Below are 18266 nucleotides of genomic sequence, written 5' to 3'. Positions count from 1 at the left end.
AAACAATTATTATCTTAATAAATTAATCACTTAAAAAACGTTAATTTTCAATTTAGAATAGATAGACTATCTACTTTAAAATTGAAAAGACGGTAAACAATAGTAAAATCGAATAAATCATCTACATTTACACATAAAAATTACAAGTTGTTGTTTTAATATGTATGCAATTTATTAATTGTTCAAAATACAAATAATTAGAAATCACATATATATCGACAAATAATATATTAAATTAAGATCACAAACGCCATGTGGTGATATATTTGCCTTTTCAATTAGTAAAAGTTAAAGAACTCACATTTTAAATATTGTATTGATATGTATTGCATTTATTTATTAACAAACAACTCTCTCTAAATAATAAAATTTGAAAGATAATTTATTTAAATAATTTTTCTAATACAAATATAAAACATAAAATCAAGAAAATAAATAAAATGATTAAAATGATTTGAGGGATATTTTTGTCTTTACATAGATAATCTCATGATATTAAATCCAATGTATTACTAATACCACCAAATGGAAGGTATTAGTAATGCATCTTATAATACCATGTAGGGTGTATAACTAATTAGTTATACTTAGGCCCAAAAATTCTACCAAACATAGTACTAAATAATACCATACATAATACATTGACTATTTCTCCTAATACCTCCTACCAAACGATCCCTAAATAAATTTATTGTCAATTGTTTGCCCAATCGTGTTGTATGGATGATGTGTTGCCAGTAAAGAACTAACGCGTTCAGAAGCTGAAAATATTTAATTGGATGTGCAGTCATACTAATTGAGATCGGAATAAAAACGAAGATATACAAGAGAAGGTAAAAGTAATCTATTTGATTAACAAGATGAAGAAAACGATATAGAGATAGTTCAGGCATGTGAAGAGGGGCATAGATGCCCCAATGAGGAGGTGCGGAATGTTGACAGTCATAGGTCTAAGGAGATGTAGAAATAGACAAAAAAGAAATAAGGGAAAATGATTTGACAAGACATATCTACAATTCATTGTGGACATAATTCTAGATTAATTAAAAAACATGGAGGTAGATGATTAAGGCAGAAGGTTAGCAAATAGTTGAGCAATTTCTCCCTTGTGGGAGAATATGATTCTAGCTTCAAGTAGCTTATTTGCTCCTTATTATCATTTATTTTTTTTATATAATCTTATTCTTCAATTTATCACTAATGTTCTTCTTTTGCTTTGGTTATCTTATTATTTTTGCTGTCAATATATCTCTCCTTTTAGTATTTTTTATCCAAGCTTCTTTCACCTTATATTTTTCAAACCTAAAATGTATTTCATGAATTACGAGTCTGTAGAAAATAACTTCTCTACCCATCATGTCAAAATGGGATGGAAGGTGTATATTGGAAACTTTCGAAGTAGTGAATTAGTAGCATTTTATGAAAGAAGGGGTTCAATTCTAGAGAAGCACTAATATATGCTCTATTCACAAGTCTACATTTCTCAATTTCATTCTGTATTAGTTCATTCCTTCTATATGGTTTAATTATTTTTATTAATATTCATGTGGTAAGTGCATCAGCAGCATGAGTAATAAATTCAAAGATCACCACCCTCTTAACACAAACAAGTAAGAAATGAAATAGACACAGTTATGTTTCTGCAATCTCCTGGCTCAAAACCTCCAGGCTAAGGTCTAGTGATTAGGAATTTTTTATGTTGTTTTTAACAAGCAAAAAGGTTTTCAATGTTAGCTTAAAGTAGAGAAATCCGTTTAGAATTTTTATACCATGACAACACTCACTAAAATTGTGCTAATATACAGGGATTTCCTTTACCCAAAATCTGCAGTCAGATTTCTCAAGAATCAAAAGCCTATTGAAATCTCATCCTCTTCTCTAACTTATTTTTACCTCTATCGGGTGATTGCCTCTTTGATGCAGATGCAAGGTTCTCCTTTGCCTTCCCGCTGTTGATAAACTGAGAGAAAGACAGGATGGGTGGTAACTTTGCACTTGCAGATCCATGTATGGGTGAGGCTGGTGACCTTATTGGATCTTGTGGTCCAGCGTTGTCATGGACTTCTTCGTGATTAGCCTTTGCTGATATAGGCACCGAAAGATTTGATGATGCTGGAGTGCAGTCGGCTATGGATGTTACATTCTCAGGAGGAGGAGCAGTACTAGAACTGCTGAGCTTATTCACCAATTCCATAGGACCTGCTGTAGAAAGCCACCTAGCTGTACTTGCCATTTGTGATAAATAGAAAGACTTTCCACTTTTGCCATACTTCTTATAACATTCATTTTCAAGAAAAACTACGGATTTATCAATGTCAATCCTGGAGAATATACAGAAAGTATAAAAGGTGATGAGAGAGCAGAGTTTTATGTGAGAAGAAACCCTTTTAGCTACAAAGTCTGAAAGATAATACAGAGCAATGTCATACCTCGAATCGTTGACCATCTGCTGGTTTTGCTTTATTGCATTCAGCAATCTCTGCTTGCCGGCTTCCCTGAGTGTTTCAGGTATGACATTCTTGTCAAGTTTATTGACCTATTATGGTAAAACAAAATATTAGGCCATGCAGACAAATGTTAGTTAAGCCACATTAGGTTGGGATTAAAATAGCCATCATAGTTGGAAGTGGAAGAGGAGGGTTATAGGTGATTTCCCTCATTTGATAAAGAAGTAAGACTAGAGAGCCTGATATATCCTCATAACCAAAAAAAACACAGAGAAAATCATTAATATTCCACATAAGAGGAGTAAACTAATGAAACTCTCATCTTTACCCTTCTCCCTCAATTGAGTAAACAATTTTTTTATGATAGTTGTGTCCGGGCCAGCTTGCGCACACCTCAACTATTCATAATGGAATAGACATATTAAGCAGATAGAAATTAACAATTAGGACAGACAAGCTCACAAGCATCTCACAATGTAGATCTTCTACTTTACAAAAGGTTTAACATATTTAGAGATTCTACCAATTAAGGGACTGCACAAAGGAGCAGTTCGATTGACTGCATATTTCAGTTTTTTCATCATGTCAACTCCAGACCACTTAGAGAAAGTACATCTAAGAACACAGTTGGAGATTCTTCTGGCAGCAAAGCTTGCTTTCAGTTATGGTCCCTCAACAATGACATATTGACCAGCAGAAATGAAAATTAACAAGGCCAGTTTAAAAAGGTATTAACAATGTGGACATATAATTTAATATTACCTTAGGGAAATTCAATGGAACGGGAGAGGTCAAAATATCAAGTTACAGAAAATTAGAGGGTCTTTAAAGTCATGAATAGTAGGACTGAATAATGTTGGCGCAGAGACTAGGGTCTCTGTAAAGAATAGAGCTTTTGGTTACAGATACAAAAAAATGTTTAAATGCTCCAGAGAGTGTTAAAAAGGCATGGGAGAAATGCTTCAATGCATCTGTTTTTAGCAGTATTTCCTATCAAAACTAGATTTAGAGAGTAAGAAGTCGCCATTGCTCGGACGACCTAAAAGTATAGAAGATTCTAAATATAATTTCTTCCAGTTGTCAGAGGAAGAGCAGAGTTGGCTAGAAAGGCCTTTTGAGGATATTGAAGTGCTGAATAGTATCAAGATGTGAATCGCTGACATGGCTCTTGGACCTGACGACTACACCACGGGCTTCCAATTTTGCTGGAGATATTAAAAGGGGATATTATGCAGGCCTTGGAAAACTTCCATTCACAAGAATATTTTGAAAAAAATAATAATCAATGCTACTTATGTGGTGGCTTTAATACCTAAGAAGGATGGAGCAAGAGATCTGAAGTCTGATTGGAGATGTATATATAAGATAAATATCCAAGTTCCTCAGAGAGAGATAGAAAATGGTGGTGGAGAAATTAGTGGATAAGTAACACATGGCATTCATAAAAGATAGGTAAAATCATGTATGCTGCCTTGCTAGCAAATGAGGTAGTAGACAGTAGACACTAGATAGAAAAGTAAGATACAAGGGCTTCTGTGCAAGCTGAATGTAGAAAAAGCATTATGATCATGTCGATGTGGATTTCTTTATTCAGATCCTAAAGGATATGGGTTTTGTTACAAAATGGCTAAAGTAGATTTCTTTCTGCATCAGAACTGTAATATTATCAATCCTTAGAAATCGAACCCCTGAGGGTTTTCCCCTTTCCAAAGGGGGTTGAGGCAAGGGGATCCCTCGTCTCTTTTCCTCTTTATTATTGCAATGGGCGGTCTAAACAATATGCTGAAAATGGCTAGTGCTGATGGTTGGATTAGAGGTTTTTAGATAAATAACATGAATGATGGTATGGAGATCTTTCAGTTACTCTATGTTGAGGACTCACTAATCTTTTGTGAAGTTAAGGTTGAGAAATTAAGGGTGATCCGACTGATTCTTACAGTTTTTTGAAGCAGTATCTGGCCTTCATATCAACTTGGGTAAGTCAGTTAATTTTGTCAATAAGATTGAACATCATCTTGTGCTGGCTGGTGTTCTGGGATGTGATACTGGAATACTACCTACATTATATTCAGGATTGGCTTTAGGGGCAAAGAAAAAGTCCATGGAGATATGGAATGGTGTGATTGATAAATGTGAGAAGAGGTTACCAAGATGGAAGACACATTACTTGTCTTTGGGGGACAGGATTATAATGATAAATAGCATTCTGGATGCATTGCTCACATATGTTATGTCCCTTTTTTCCCTACCTGCTAAGGCGGAAAAAAGACTGGACTCCTTGAGAAGGAACTTTCTTTTGCAAAGACACTAAAATGTTTTCAATTAGTTGGGTTAAAATCTGTAAATCCAGCAAAAAGGAAGGGGGCTTGGCACCAGAAACTTCAGATTGCACAACAATAATCTTTTATGAAAGTGGCTATGGAGATTTAATACAGAAGACAGTTCCTCATGGAAGAGGGTGATTATTCAAAAAAATTGGCATCTTAGTCAATGGATTACTAAGTCAGTCAATTTTTCATATGAGACAAGCATATGGAAAGCAATTAGGAAATGTTAGGAGGGATAGACTTTGAACATTGGGTTCACAACTGGTAATGGAAGGAGAATGTCTTTTTGGAGTAACAAATTAGTAAGGGCATGATCCTCTTAAGGATTCGTTCTCTGATTTATGTTGCTCAACTATATCTAAGGCTACATTAGAAGAGGCATGGAGTTCTAGAGTATGGAACCTTTCTTTCAGAAGTTACATGACTAGGAGATTAGAAGGGTGGCAGAAATGCTGAAGACACGGGAGGTTTTTCATGGTTCCAGGAATGCTGAGGATTCAGTTACATGAATAGAGGAAACAAGAAGAGATTCTCAGTTAGTTCTGCATATTCCTTGTTTACAGAATCAGCTCAAACCCCAGATTGGCCATGGAAGTTTATCTCGAAAGCAAAGCTCGCTACAAGGTGGCATTGTTTACTTGGCTTGTTATCAAGAAAGCTTGTTGACTCATGAAATATTATAAAAAAGAGGGAATTCGGTTAAGTTCCAGGTGGTTTTTGTGCCAAGAGATGGAAAAGTTAATAGTCACCTCTTCCTTCATCGCAAAATAACTGATGTATTGTGGCAGTTGTTCTTTGCCTTAGCTGAGATCCAATGGGTCATCTACTAACTTACTAAGGACCTACTATGGTGCTGGAACAACATTAAAACAAAGAACAGACATAAGAGGTGGTAGAGAATGCCCAGCATGCATATGGTGGACTTTGTGGAAAGAAAACAATAATAGATGCTTTGAGAATAGAAGTAGTTCCAAACAAAGAATTAAGTTGAATTGTTTTTCGTCTTTTCAATTCCAGTGTAAAGAGAACTATATAAAAGATGTAGAATCACTAGTAGATTTTTTTGACTCAGACACAAGGTAATTTTTTTTACAGATTTGATTGACAGTATCATCTTGGAGCTGAATGCTGATGAATAAATCGTTATCTTACTCAAAAAAAAATAATTTCTTCGGTTATAGCATTTTTATTTTTTTGGTTAAAACCATCTGGTATCCAGAACTCACTAGCCCAATTAATCCATATTCGCTCTGCATAAGGCCCACGAAGAGGAAGGGGCTCCCTATCAGAAATTTCTCCATTCCCTGGGCTCGAACCCCAGACCTCTAGGGTGTTCCACCCAAAATGGGAATGGGCTAGGGTTATGAGCTTCTCTGATGACCTAGTTGACTCCATGATTATAAGTTCATTCCACAAAGGACCAAGCCAGAATAGGGTTATATACATTTTCATGATGAGAAGGGATCATTCGGAACTATCCAAATAGATACTATATTTACATGTGGACCTTACATCATACATTAGATTTAGGATTAGGATACTTACATATCTCTATTGGGACCCTACTCACCTCTTTAAGTGAATCAAGAAATAGGTTTGACTGTCCATATTTTTTTATATATATTAGGACAGGATAGTTCAAATCGAAGCAATTGAATGTCCAACTCGGGCATATGATTCATTTTCAAGATGCCTTGGTGGTGAAATGATATACACGAGAAACTCAAAATCTCGTGCTAAAGAGCGTTGAGGTTCGAGTCCTCTTTAAGGCATAATATTGAGAATGCTCATCATTCACAATATGAGAGCTCTCAATCGGTATAGATGTACAAATCAGATCCGAGCTCTTGGAATTGGAATAAATTCAGCAGCAAATTGCAAATCTTGGTGATCTTCTCTATCTCATGAATGGAGAGTCCGCTTTAAAATGAACCTTCCTGCACCCACCCACCCGAGCATATGCTTCAACAGGAATCACACAAGGGTAGATTAGAAACCTCTCGTAAAAATCCCGTCCATAATCCAACAGCAAAAGTACATTACATAGTCCAAGGTTTTGGCCACTTACCCATTCAGTGATTCCTACATCCCTTGATGGGTTCTTCCAATTATAAATTGAACAGAAAGAGTGGATAAATTAGTGAATGGACCTAGCTGGATAAAGAGTTAGCAAAGATGGATTTCACATGTTGATCAGTTTTTTCACTTTATTCCCTTTCCATTACTGAAAATCCAAATATAATAACTTTAAATCAAAAGAAAATCAAGCAAAAACTATGCAGCGATTCCAAGTTCTTCATAAAAGGATGACTTGACTTTAGCGCAATGTGAAATCATAATGCGACCCAGTGTATGAAAAGTAATACAACGTGTAAACTAAAAACACCCTGTCTATGCAAAAAAACTTTAAAAATCAACCTGCTTGTCATGGCTTTTGTTCTGATAATAGTTCTCTTCTGCACGCTGCAGCAAATCCATTTTATCTTGCAGCCTGAGCTTTGCGGATGTTTTTGATGAAGCGGCATTCTTTGCAGCATCCAAAGCATCTAAATATAAGTAATTCCGACTTAGCCAAGAATGAAAATCAATGAAGGCAAACAACATGACATCAAAACTTCCAAGTGGCTTCAGTGCATGGGACCCTACAACAACAATAATCAATGTACATACCATCAGATTCAGATATATCTTCTTCTGATCCACTTGCTTCATCATCACGGTTCCAAAATTCTGACAATTGTTCTCCGGTATTGAGACTTGAACCACTGAAACCAATATATTACTTAAGGAGAAAATTCCCAAAATGCCTAACAGCTCCATAGTTTCATGAAAAGCTTACAATTTTTATATCTAAGGTGAATTCAAACTAGATGTTCACTAGAACATAAATGAAAGTAATCAGGTGCTATTGTAAACTAATTTGAGGTAAATTAAACTCGATGTTCACTAGAACATGAAACAAAGTAGTCAGGTGCACAGTTCTTTTATGATTTGTTTTGCCTTCATCTGTAATAGATTAGAGGATATAGGAGATATTGTTATGTATGCATCTTATAGTGCTCTTGAACGACACCATAGACAGGGCGCTTCAAAGTTGATGTTCTAGTTTCCAGTACATGTAGCAGTATCCCAGGGTAGTGCATATCCTAGAGCTATTGAGCAAACAGTAGCTAAATCTAGTGACTCGACCATTGGGTGGTCTTTAACAAGTAGTGTTTTGTTTCTACCTTTTGTTCCATGAGATCATATTTGTTATATGTTATGTTACCTTTTCAAAAGTATATATTTCCATTCAAATTAGCATCCCATTCTAGATAGTGTTGAAAGTGTGAGGTGCCTTATTTTCCTGCTATAAATTCCTGACCCAGATTTAAATTCCCAGCTTCCGTTTCCTACTTTATCAACCAAAAAAAACTTCCGTCTCCTATCTCCTGAAAGATAAATTTGTGAACCCAGGTTTGCACTCCAAGTTATACACATATCAAAAACATGTAAGAAAATTAGCACTTAGCCCTCAGGTTACTTAATGAAACAACTTAACGTCTCTTCAGTATCTTCCTCAGTCCCTACCTTCCCTTCCTAACTTCTAGAGAGAAACTTAGATTCTTTGGACCTTTTTACTTTCTCAGTTTCATTCATTTGTTCACTTTTCTTATCAAGATGTAAAGATTGAATTGATTTAACATGCCGGAGAAATTGACTTAATGGGTAAACCCCGCATACAAAGAGTACAACATGATATTCTAAGAATATCCAACCACTAGCAGTGATTGGAATGTCATAACAACAACATACCCAGTGAAATCCCACAAGTGAGGTCTGAGGAGGGTATAGTGTACGCTAGCCTTACCACTACCTCGTGGAGGTAGAGAGACTGTTTCCGAAAGACCCTCTGCTCAAGAGCAGCAAATCCAACTACAAAGAAGAAGAAAATAGTGTAGAAAACATAGCAACTAACAAAGGAAGCAGTGCAAAGCCTATAGGAAGGAACAAGAACAACAAAATAGTGCGATAGTCGAAATACATTAAACAACAAAGATGATAGAAAACAGTGATTGGAATGTCATAAGTGATCCAAAAATGTAAAAAGAATACAATTAAAAAGGTTCCATTAATCTCTTCCTAATTATTTTTAAATCCCCGGATACTCTTCTGTTCCTCTTTTCCAAATTGTTCAGACAAGGCCCAAGGAGTTACTTCTCATGCTCTCCATCTCTTCCTTCTCCTTATGAATTTGAACCATAGAAGCATCTCTTTGGTAACCTCACCCTTCAATTCCCAACATATTCCACTATGTATATCATTACCTGTACGCAATTGGGGGATGAATCAATTAGTGGTGTTGCCACTTTTTTGACATGAAACACCGACTAATCTAGATGTCCTCAAATTTTCAGTTGTTTGGATGGATTCTTATGCTGCTGTCCACGGGAAAAAGGGAATTACTGGTAATCTTCATATTTTCCCACTTGTTTGTGTCATTCAGTGAATCAGAGCAAGTTGGTGTAGCTATACAAAAGTGAGTGGTGTGGATACTAGTATGCATTGGACAACCCAAAGTGTAGCCAATTATCTGTACAACATGGGAAAACCTCTTTACACTAAAAATACAAGTAAAATAAGAAATATTTTGACTCTTAATGTTGAATTATCCACTCCTTCAAATTATCTACTCTCCTTTCTCTCCATAAAATAACCAAAACATACAAAAAGGGCACAGCCTTCTATAATTCTTTTTCCCAGCATCCAATTTGTTCATCTCCCAACTTGGCATGGTCTCTGCCACTGCTATAGGAAGTGTCCAATTTGCTCATATTTACACCTTTCTCAACATCTTAACATTCACAAAAGGCATGACACTCAGTATCAAAAGGAAGGGATCCGTGTAAATACTCATCTCTAACTGACAAGACTTCTTTTGATAAAGTAAAGAATTTTATTATCTCTAACTGATAAGACTTATTGCTTCATATACTAACTAATAAAACCCATGTTCATCCACTTCTCACATTTAATTCATTATTTTATAAAAACACTGACTGATATAATAAAACACTCAACTCCAGCAAGCATCTTACGCGACCATTCTGTAAAAGGAAAGAGAAAAACAGAAAGCAAACTGCAAAAGCATATTTCCTTTCTGTAATAATATTTGACACATAATGAAGCAATGAGCATTTAGGGAAGATGATGAGCAATGCAGCATATCTCAATTAAAGTGGTAATCCATGTTTCAGCAGTAAGATGAATGCAATACCTGGTCATATATATTCTTGAAGATCCAGTTCTCTGCCGAAAAGCAGTTGCAGTTTTAAGTTGCTCCAAGTTACTTGTAACTAGATTAGGATGCTTGCACACATCACATGATTTTTCACATAAAGAATCAGGTACCTACTTTTAAAGACAACACAACCATGAGATGACATAAGCAGGTGAACAACATCTCTCAGTTACTATTTAAAAAGGACTATCAAGTATCAACAATGATGACTGAATATACCATCTCTCCAAAGTTCTCAAGTATCATTTTCCTACGACAACCAGACCCTTCACAATACTCAACCATCTGAATGTATATCAGTGGCAAGTAGAATCATGTTAGTTATAATGTATAAAAAGCTAACCGAAATAATATGATTTTATAAAAATAAAATAAAATGGGACCTGTTTGAAGTCGTCCAGGGACTTCTTCGAAGATTTATCTTGCAAGCTTGAGGACTCATCCTTTTTCCTTTTAGTATTGCTTAAAATAAACTCCTGCAATATGCTTACAAGATGTGACTTATTCAAATTTAGAAGCAAGATTTAGAAAGAAAGATTCAAAGGAAAAATCAACTGGTGACAGGTGATTCAACCATTTTCCTACGGTCGTCCACTCCATAATACAGTACACTTCTGGAAGGCAACTGATCGCGTCCAGCTCTACCTGACTCTTGATAGAAGCCTTCCATTGATTTGGGAATATTGAAGTGACAGACCACTCTGACATCCTTTCTATCTATACCCTATTATAATAAAATAAAGAAAACTATGAGCTCTGTATAATCCTTGTCAAGAATTGCTATTACAAGTTATCCTGGAAAACTGAATCAAGAAAATGCATACCATCCTGCAACGGAAGCAAGATCTCAACAGCTGTTTGTGCCTCAGATACTCCATTGTTATCCAGAGGCAGTAAAATAGATAAAGGCATGACATCCAGTATCAGACATTAATGGAGAGTATAGAGAAATATGTTACTTGAATCCATCGCTTAGTGGCTAGTAAAATTATCTATTTCTGCCAGAGAACTCTTACCCAAAAGCTACAGTTGCAACAACCACTTGTGTTTTTGAAGAAATCCAGTCATCCAAGACAGAGCTCCGCATTTTATTATTCAGCCCAGCATGATATGCTAGTAGTAAGTTAATGTACATTTCAGGAAAACGTATCATAGACAAAATTACATGGAATTTAACTGAGCCACTCATTACCAGCACAAGAAATGCCACTGCTGGTTAGTTGGATCGCAAGATCATCACACATAGTACGTTCCAGGCAATAAATAATGGCGCACACGTTTCCACAAGATTTTAGTAATTTACACACGTCAGCATATGGATCATCCAAAAGGTCTTTATAGCGAACTGCAAAATGGAGATATATGATCAGGTATGTAATCGCAAGAATGATGACAGATACAGTTCATAGCCTGATAGTTAGAAGTAGGTCCAAAGGTGATAGGATAGTCAAAGGTAATAAGATAGTGATGACTGATATGGTACATAACCTGATAATTCAAAGAGTAATGGCTGATATGGGTACATAACCTGATTAGTTATAGGTAATAGGCTACAATGATTTCACCAGAATTTAGTACATATAAATGACCATAGATACTTCATCTGATACACACAGATGCATAGAACATACAAAGGAAAATGCAACAAATTAGACTTACAGAGAATTTGGTCCCCATGATTTCAAACAAAAAGCTACAAAATCATATGAAGCCATGTTGAAGCAATATTTTCTCAGTAACTGTCTTCTTATCTTAACATCCCCTTTCCCCTCACTTTTTAAAAGCCAGAACAGGATTCAAATAAGGAAAAGCAAAAAAAAAAAGAATTGGTTACTGTATACTCATTACTATAAATTGCTGCAACTGATTCCTCATAGATTTAAGAATTGCCAGTTTAAGAAATGGATTAGTTGTTGGATGCTCATCAATTACATACGAAGACATTTGCACTTTATCAAGGAACGGAGATCCTTAGACCTCACCTTCATAATAGACATTTGGCCGGTTGAATGATGATTTCAGGACTAGAGGGTTTTGCAAATTCAGTGATTCTATCACATCTTTCTGAACTCTGCAGAGAAAGGAAAATGTCCGAGAAAACGAATAAATCACGATTATTTTCTAAATAAGCTGCAGGGAATTGTTAACCCGAAAATCATCAAAAGTATATTTGGCAATGGGAAAGAAAAAGCCAGAGGGAAGTTATAAGATAACGCACAATCGCTGTTACAATGAGATTGATCTCCATTGATGTATAAATTGTAATTCCTTACATCTCAAGAAAATTCACATAACCAAACTTACTTAGGAGCAGCAGTTGCTGTCAAAGCCAATACTGGTACATTTGGGAAATGACTTCTCAGTGAAGAAAGCTTCCAATAGCTAGGCCTAAATGAGGAAAAAAATAAACCAAGAGAATTGTGAAAGGATTGAAGGCATAAACGTAAAAAAAAAAAAAAAAGCAAAGAGAAGAAGTTAAAAGTAGAAAAACTAACGACAAAGGACGACTCCTATTTACAAAAACTTCAATATAGCTTAAAGGTAGATAGAACAATAGCAAGTGTAATATCAAGCTAATGATCCCACTTGACAGGAGTATATGCACATTATATCGGTAAACCTAGTGTGCCTTAGGATCTGAAAGAATCAATTTGTAACTAGAACGCAAGCATCAAGGAAAACACTATATGTTGTGACCATTGTCACGTTTGTTTTTTCAACACACTTGTAAATGCAAAATTTGAGGATGAGAAAGGAAGAGAGATTTCTCAGGCATTTTATACAATAGGAGGGTTTGGAGGCCGCAGAATAGTGTAGAAGGTTAGTTGGTAGGTGTACGTTCTCTCGTTTTCCTGCTGGATAGGCTTGGGAAACGTATATGTACCTGCTTTCTTACCAGTGGTATTAGCACTATTCTCGTGGTTTCTTGTTTTCCGTTTTCTGTTACCACCTGTGTTTCTTGTGTTTCGTTAATTGCGTGTAGATTATACTGGGTATGCTGTTGTTGTACATTGCCACTGGACATTCCAGAAAAGTGCTCTTAAAATTTATATTTTAAATTGGAACATACTATCGCTTTCAAAGAAAATTATTCTAGTTTACAAGCTCAGAGAACCATGGATAAAACCTAAAATATGTTGTTAAATTAAGTCTTAGGCCTAACTCACACCCCAAAAGCTAGCTCAAAGGGAGGAGGATTGCCCAAGCCTTATAAGGAGTCCACCCATCTCATTAAGCACCGATGTGGGACTTTTGTCATTCTTTAACACCCCACCAAACGCCCAAAGCTTAGCATCTGGTGCGTGGGCAATTTTGATTTTGGGGGTCCCACCATCGGGTGAGACGGGCCCTGCTCTGATACCATGTTAAATGAAGTCTTAGGCCTAACTCAATGTTAAATTAGGTCTTGGGCCTAACTCATACCCCAAAAGCTAGCTCAAAGGGAGGAGGATTGCCCAAGCCTTATAAGGAGTTCACCCATCTCATTAACCACCGATGTGGGACTTTTGTCATTCTTTAACATATGTCCATAAAATAAACAATGTTAACCAAAAAGGACAGAAGTGCAGTAAATTAACCACAACCACCATATATTGAGAAAGCACCTGAAGTCATGTCCCCATGAAGAGATGCAATGTGCCTGGATTTTGTTAAAGTAAAATGATAATATTAACAGATACATAGTTAAAGAAACTTCTGACATAAGCAAAGAGATGGAGTAAAACCTCATCAATGGCAATGAGATTTAACAATCCTCTGGCATGAATCTTTGTCAGTTTTGACATAAATCCAGATGTTGCAATTAGTTCTGGCGTCACGTACAGTAACCTTACAGCTGGCTTCCCAGATTCGAGGTCCTCGTATATCTAAAGATTCAAAGGATAATGCAAAATTATAGACATGTTGGACCCTCGCATTTCTCGCCACAATTTGAAATACATTTACAAGCATCTGGCATCACACTACAAATCGTTGATGACTGAACCTCTTCTACCTATATAGTGAATCTTACAGATTTGTATTATAAACCAGTACTACCTATAGTACTGGAAAACCATATTTACATGAAGAAAGTTAAAAAGATACAAAAGCTGCCAAAAGACAATACTAACATGAATCAAAAACATCTACAATTGTTTCTGTATAAAACTTATTTGGCCAAGCTTTTGGGAGGCCAAAAGAGCTTAGTTTTCCCAAAAAGTGCCTATTTTTAAAAACTGAGGTGTTTGGGAGAAAATATGTGCTTTCGAGGAGTTGCAAAAGTTAATTTTTAGAAGCCAAAAAAGTAGTTTTTCCCTTGAAGTACTTTTTTGAAAAACACTTCTGAGAAAATACATCTAGAAGTACTTTTTAAAAGCATGGTCAAACACTACTTGTTGCTCAAAAGTGCTTTTTCAATTAATTGGTCAAACACAAACTGCTTCTTACCGGAAGTACTTTTTTGAAAAGCACTTTAAAAAACACTTTTTCAAAATAAGTTCATTTTAGAAACTTGACCAAACAAGCCATTAATAAGATAATTGTCTTGTATATTGTAGAAGAAAGAAAATAAAAATAAAAACAATGGTTGACAGGTCAGGGTAAGGGGGTTAAACATCACAACATTATTATTGAATAGAATTACTCAATTACATAATATAAACTACTATTGTGTATCTTGGTCTTCCAGAAATTAAGTGTCAATCATCTTTGCATATCCCAAAAGGAAGTGTTTAAATGTAAGTTCAGATGGAGGGAGTGATAAATAAAACTCCACAGAGTTATCAAATGATCAAATATCTAGGCAAATGGTATAGGAAGAAACTGATCCCTGTCAACCATGCTGATTAAAGTATTCAAGAAATCTGCAACACTTAATATCTTCACCTGTATTTTCTTGATCTAAATAAAATATCAGAAATAGAAGTATCGCATATGCCTCTCTTTTCTCCAGTGTCATGTAATATATAAAGGGCCCATACAGACTACTAACAACCTTGTTTGACTATTATGAAACTAGCTTGAGATTGTAGATAAAACATGGCCTATCTCGAAAGAGTATTTTCGAAATCAACTATTAACCACTAATCCCACAATAATTTTGCCATGCTTCAGAAGTTGTAGACTTGAAATTTATCTATAGAATATTAACTTATTCCAATTTACCTTGTTTTTCACTTGAACTGTCTGGGTTGAAGAAAGAAATTCAGCAGGAATCCTTTTTTCTTTCAATGTTGAAACTTGATTTTCCTAAGCAAGAAAAGGAAAAGTTAGAAGATAAAACTATGGCAGTTAATAAACAGAAGATTACAAGCAAGATTCTTATATTGTACTTACCATGAGAGCTGAAAGCAAATGACAAACCGATGAAAGGAGTCAATGATGTGTCCTATAATTTCCAAGCAAACGCAAAAATAGTGTAGCTTATGCTTTCGTTATAAGGTAAAATCAAACAAAGATAACAGAAATCACCTATCAAAGGACTAACAACAAGCACAATTCCTGGTTTTGTCAAAGCGGGGACCTGATAGCACATGGACTTCCCTCCACCAGTTGGCATGAGGCAAAAGCAATCCCTTCCTACATAATTGCTAGATATTATTAACACAAAGGAGAATTATCAATACACAAAGCTTATGGCTGAGTGATATTACCCATCACCATTTAGCTATAACATTTATTTTCTCGTTGTTGGTCATAAGTATTTACCAATTTCGAGATATGGCACAGTATGAAAGATCTCTTAGATGCACATAGTCCTTTGGGAGGGGGAAGGGGAGACGATTGGGGTGTGGACATAAGAGTCTTTATGAAAATTAGATTATCTATCACCAGAGAGAATTCCATTATTATCTTATTTACTTTGATTCCGATAAACTAACTACTTTTTTGCTACAAACACAAATAAATAATTGGACTTGGTGTTGTATTTGATTTTGCTTGACTTTTGATTCAAAGTAAATTAAAAGAAAAAGCATGGAGCTTGAATAACTCACTCAGAACGCTTCTTAAAAGATTACATGGTACAGTTAGGTCGAATAAACACTTCTGGAATAAGTATTCAGCTGCTTGGTTTCAGTATGATTATATTTTATTGTATTCACCCAACAAAATCTAAAATAGGATTCACACTACATCCCACGTTCTTTACTTAACCAGCAGAAAAGAAAAGGTAGAGCTTTTATAACTAATTAAATCGTACCACAAATAGCATGTTTTTCTGGCACCTACTCTTTCATAATACACAATGGCAGTGAACATGTAAAGAACCTTACCTGATAAAACAGCTTCAATAGCTTCCAATTGCTTCCCCCTGAAATCAGAATGTCCAAAATGCCATCTCAATAGTTTGACTAAAGCTTCCTTCCCAATCACATTCTTCGGACGTCCACAATTACTTTGCAATGGTAATAGTGATTTGTTCATTTCCACCACCAAAACTGCAACAACACCCAATGGTTTAATTACTTGTCTTGCATCTTACTACTATTGCTAGAGCGCAATAGTCCCTCAATCCAGTGACAAACACCAACTTATTTAATTTTTAAGAAAATATAAATACCCCAACATACCCAAAATTCTAACTTTGAAATAACCCGAATTTCTCAACAAACAGCTCGAAGAAACAACCAGACAAAGACAGACCCACGCAAGAAAACACGCAATTTGTCAGTGAAATAGAAAAATCCAAGCAATGACTAGTAGAAGAACTAGAAAATAGCATTACATTCAAATTCTATAGCGATTTTAAGGAAAGAAGTAACAAATCGGAAGAAAAAACAAATAAAAATCCTGATTTGAACAATGTTATTGAAGTGTAAAGATGATTAGAAGATGAATTGCATAAGATGAAACTACACCTTGAAAGATAACTCCTGCAAAAGAAACCGAACAGAGGTTTTGCCGGGAAAGCGCAGAGTATATAAATGAGATGAAATTTGGGAATTTGAAGTTAGGGGGTTTGATTTGTAGTTTGAATTAGGAAATTTAACAAGCAAACATGTTATATGTATTTACCATAAATCATTATAATTTCGAAAAATGGTCAAAAATGTCCTCAGCCTATTGAAAAAGATTTAAAAATGACCTTCATCCAACTATTGGATTAAAAATGCCGTTTCATCCACCTATTTGGATAAAAAATACCCTCAAGGTTAAACTTAAAGGAAAGGCTCAAAATAGTCCATCATCTTTGAGTTAAGGCTCAAAGTCATCCTTGAGTTTTCACATGGAGCACTAATAGTCCCTCATGTTTGCAATATTGGTGCACTTTTGGTCCTCCTCCAAAATTTTGCCTATTTTTTAACATTAATTTTGTCCACAATTTTATGTAAGGAATGTTCAATTGTCTTTTTATATATTTAGTAGAAATAATAACTCTATGTGAGAGAAGGTGATAAGAAGAACACATTGTTCTGTTCAGTAGAAATATTACTGCAGCTAAACTAAGAACATCTTAACATATGACATTGGAAGAAAAGAAAAAAATGTGTACTATTGCACGTGAAATTATCGTGATGAACCTCTCGACTTTACCTGCAATACAATTTCTACTTAACAAAACAATACGTTTTTCTTCTCACATTCTCTCATATGGAGTTACTATTTCTACTAAATATATAAAATGACGATTGAACATATCATACATAAGTTATGGATAAAATCAATGTTAAAAAATAGGCAAAATTTTGGAGGAGGACCAAAAGTGCACCAATATTACAAACATGAGGGACTATTAGTGCTCAATGTGAAAACTCAAGGATGACTTTGAGTCTTAACCCAAAGATGAGGGACTATTTTGAGCCTATCCTCGTTGTTTAACCTTGAGGGTATTTTTTATCCAAATAGGTGAATGAAACGGCATTTTTAATCCAATAGTTGGAAGAAGGTCATTTTAAATCTTTTTCAATAAGTTAAGGACATTTTTGACCATTTTTTGAAATTATAATGATTTATGGAAAATACATATAACATGTTTGCTTGTTAAATTTCCTAATTCAAACTACAAATTAAACCCCCTAACTTCAAATTCCCAAATTTCATCTCATTTATATACTCTGCGCTTTCTCGGCAAAACCCTCTATTCGGTTTCTTTTGCAGGAGTTATCTTTCAAGGTGTAGTTTAATCTTATGCAATTTTTAGAGCTAAGGAACGAACTTCAGGCGACTTTTGACAGTTTTCCACCATTCATGAGGCTAAATGTAAGTTTTTCACTCCCCGAATCCATTTTT

The 18266-nt window shown here is 35.2% G+C and overlaps 2 protein-coding genes across 2 annotated transcripts in view; one reads left to right on the top strand and one right to left on the bottom strand.

Annotated features, from left to right (window-relative positions):
- LOC125835590 (protein TIFY 10A-like) overlaps positions 1-18266 on the top strand; it is a 713864-nt gene that overhangs the window by 58935 nt on the left and 636663 nt on the right. The window lies entirely within an intron of this gene.
- Positions 1658-16468, bottom strand: LOC125835594 (ATP-dependent DNA helicase Q-like 3). Its single transcript, XM_049514712.1, has 19 exons — positions 16310-16468; positions 15507-15614; positions 15372-15379; positions 15201-15284; positions 13781-13921; positions 13661-13695; positions 12360-12443; positions 12038-12126; positions 11248-11400; positions 11072-11168; positions 10880-10883; positions 10630-10779; positions 10439-10531; positions 10275-10340; positions 10032-10165; positions 7445-7539; positions 7193-7320; positions 2430-2536; positions 1658-2321 (listed from the first exon to the last, which is right to left on the bottom strand). The coding sequence occupies exons 1-19, from the start codon at positions 16458-16460 to the stop codon at positions 1856-1858; spliced, it is 2193 nt and encodes a 730-aa protein (XP_049370669.1). The 5' UTR covers positions 16461-16468; the 3' UTR covers positions 1658-1855.

The sequence above is a fragment of the Solanum verrucosum genome, unplaced genomic scaffold (assembly GCF_900185275.1).
Source record: "Solanum verrucosum unplaced genomic scaffold, falcon-dt-bn FXZP01000040.1, whole genome shotgun sequence".
In the NCBI taxonomy this organism is placed as follows: domain Eukaryota; kingdom Viridiplantae; phylum Streptophyta; class Magnoliopsida; order Solanales; family Solanaceae; genus Solanum; species Solanum verrucosum.
This window is presented reverse-complemented; position numbering and strand designations above follow the sequence as displayed.

Excerpts from the sequence above, each read along its gene's own strand:
- LOC125835594 (XM_049514712.1), bottom strand. The coding sequence starts at position 16,460 with ATGAACAAATCACTATTACCATTGCAAAGTAATTGTGGACGTCCGAAG. Across the intron at positions 7,540-10,031 it reads TCAAGAATATATATGACCAG|TGGTTCAAGTCTCAATACCG; the intron begins GTATTGCATTCA and ends TATTGGTTTCAG. Across the intron at positions 2,537-7,192 it reads ACAAAAGCCATGACAAGCAG|GTCAATAAACTTGACAAGAA; the intron begins GTTGATTTTTAA and ends TTACCATAATAG.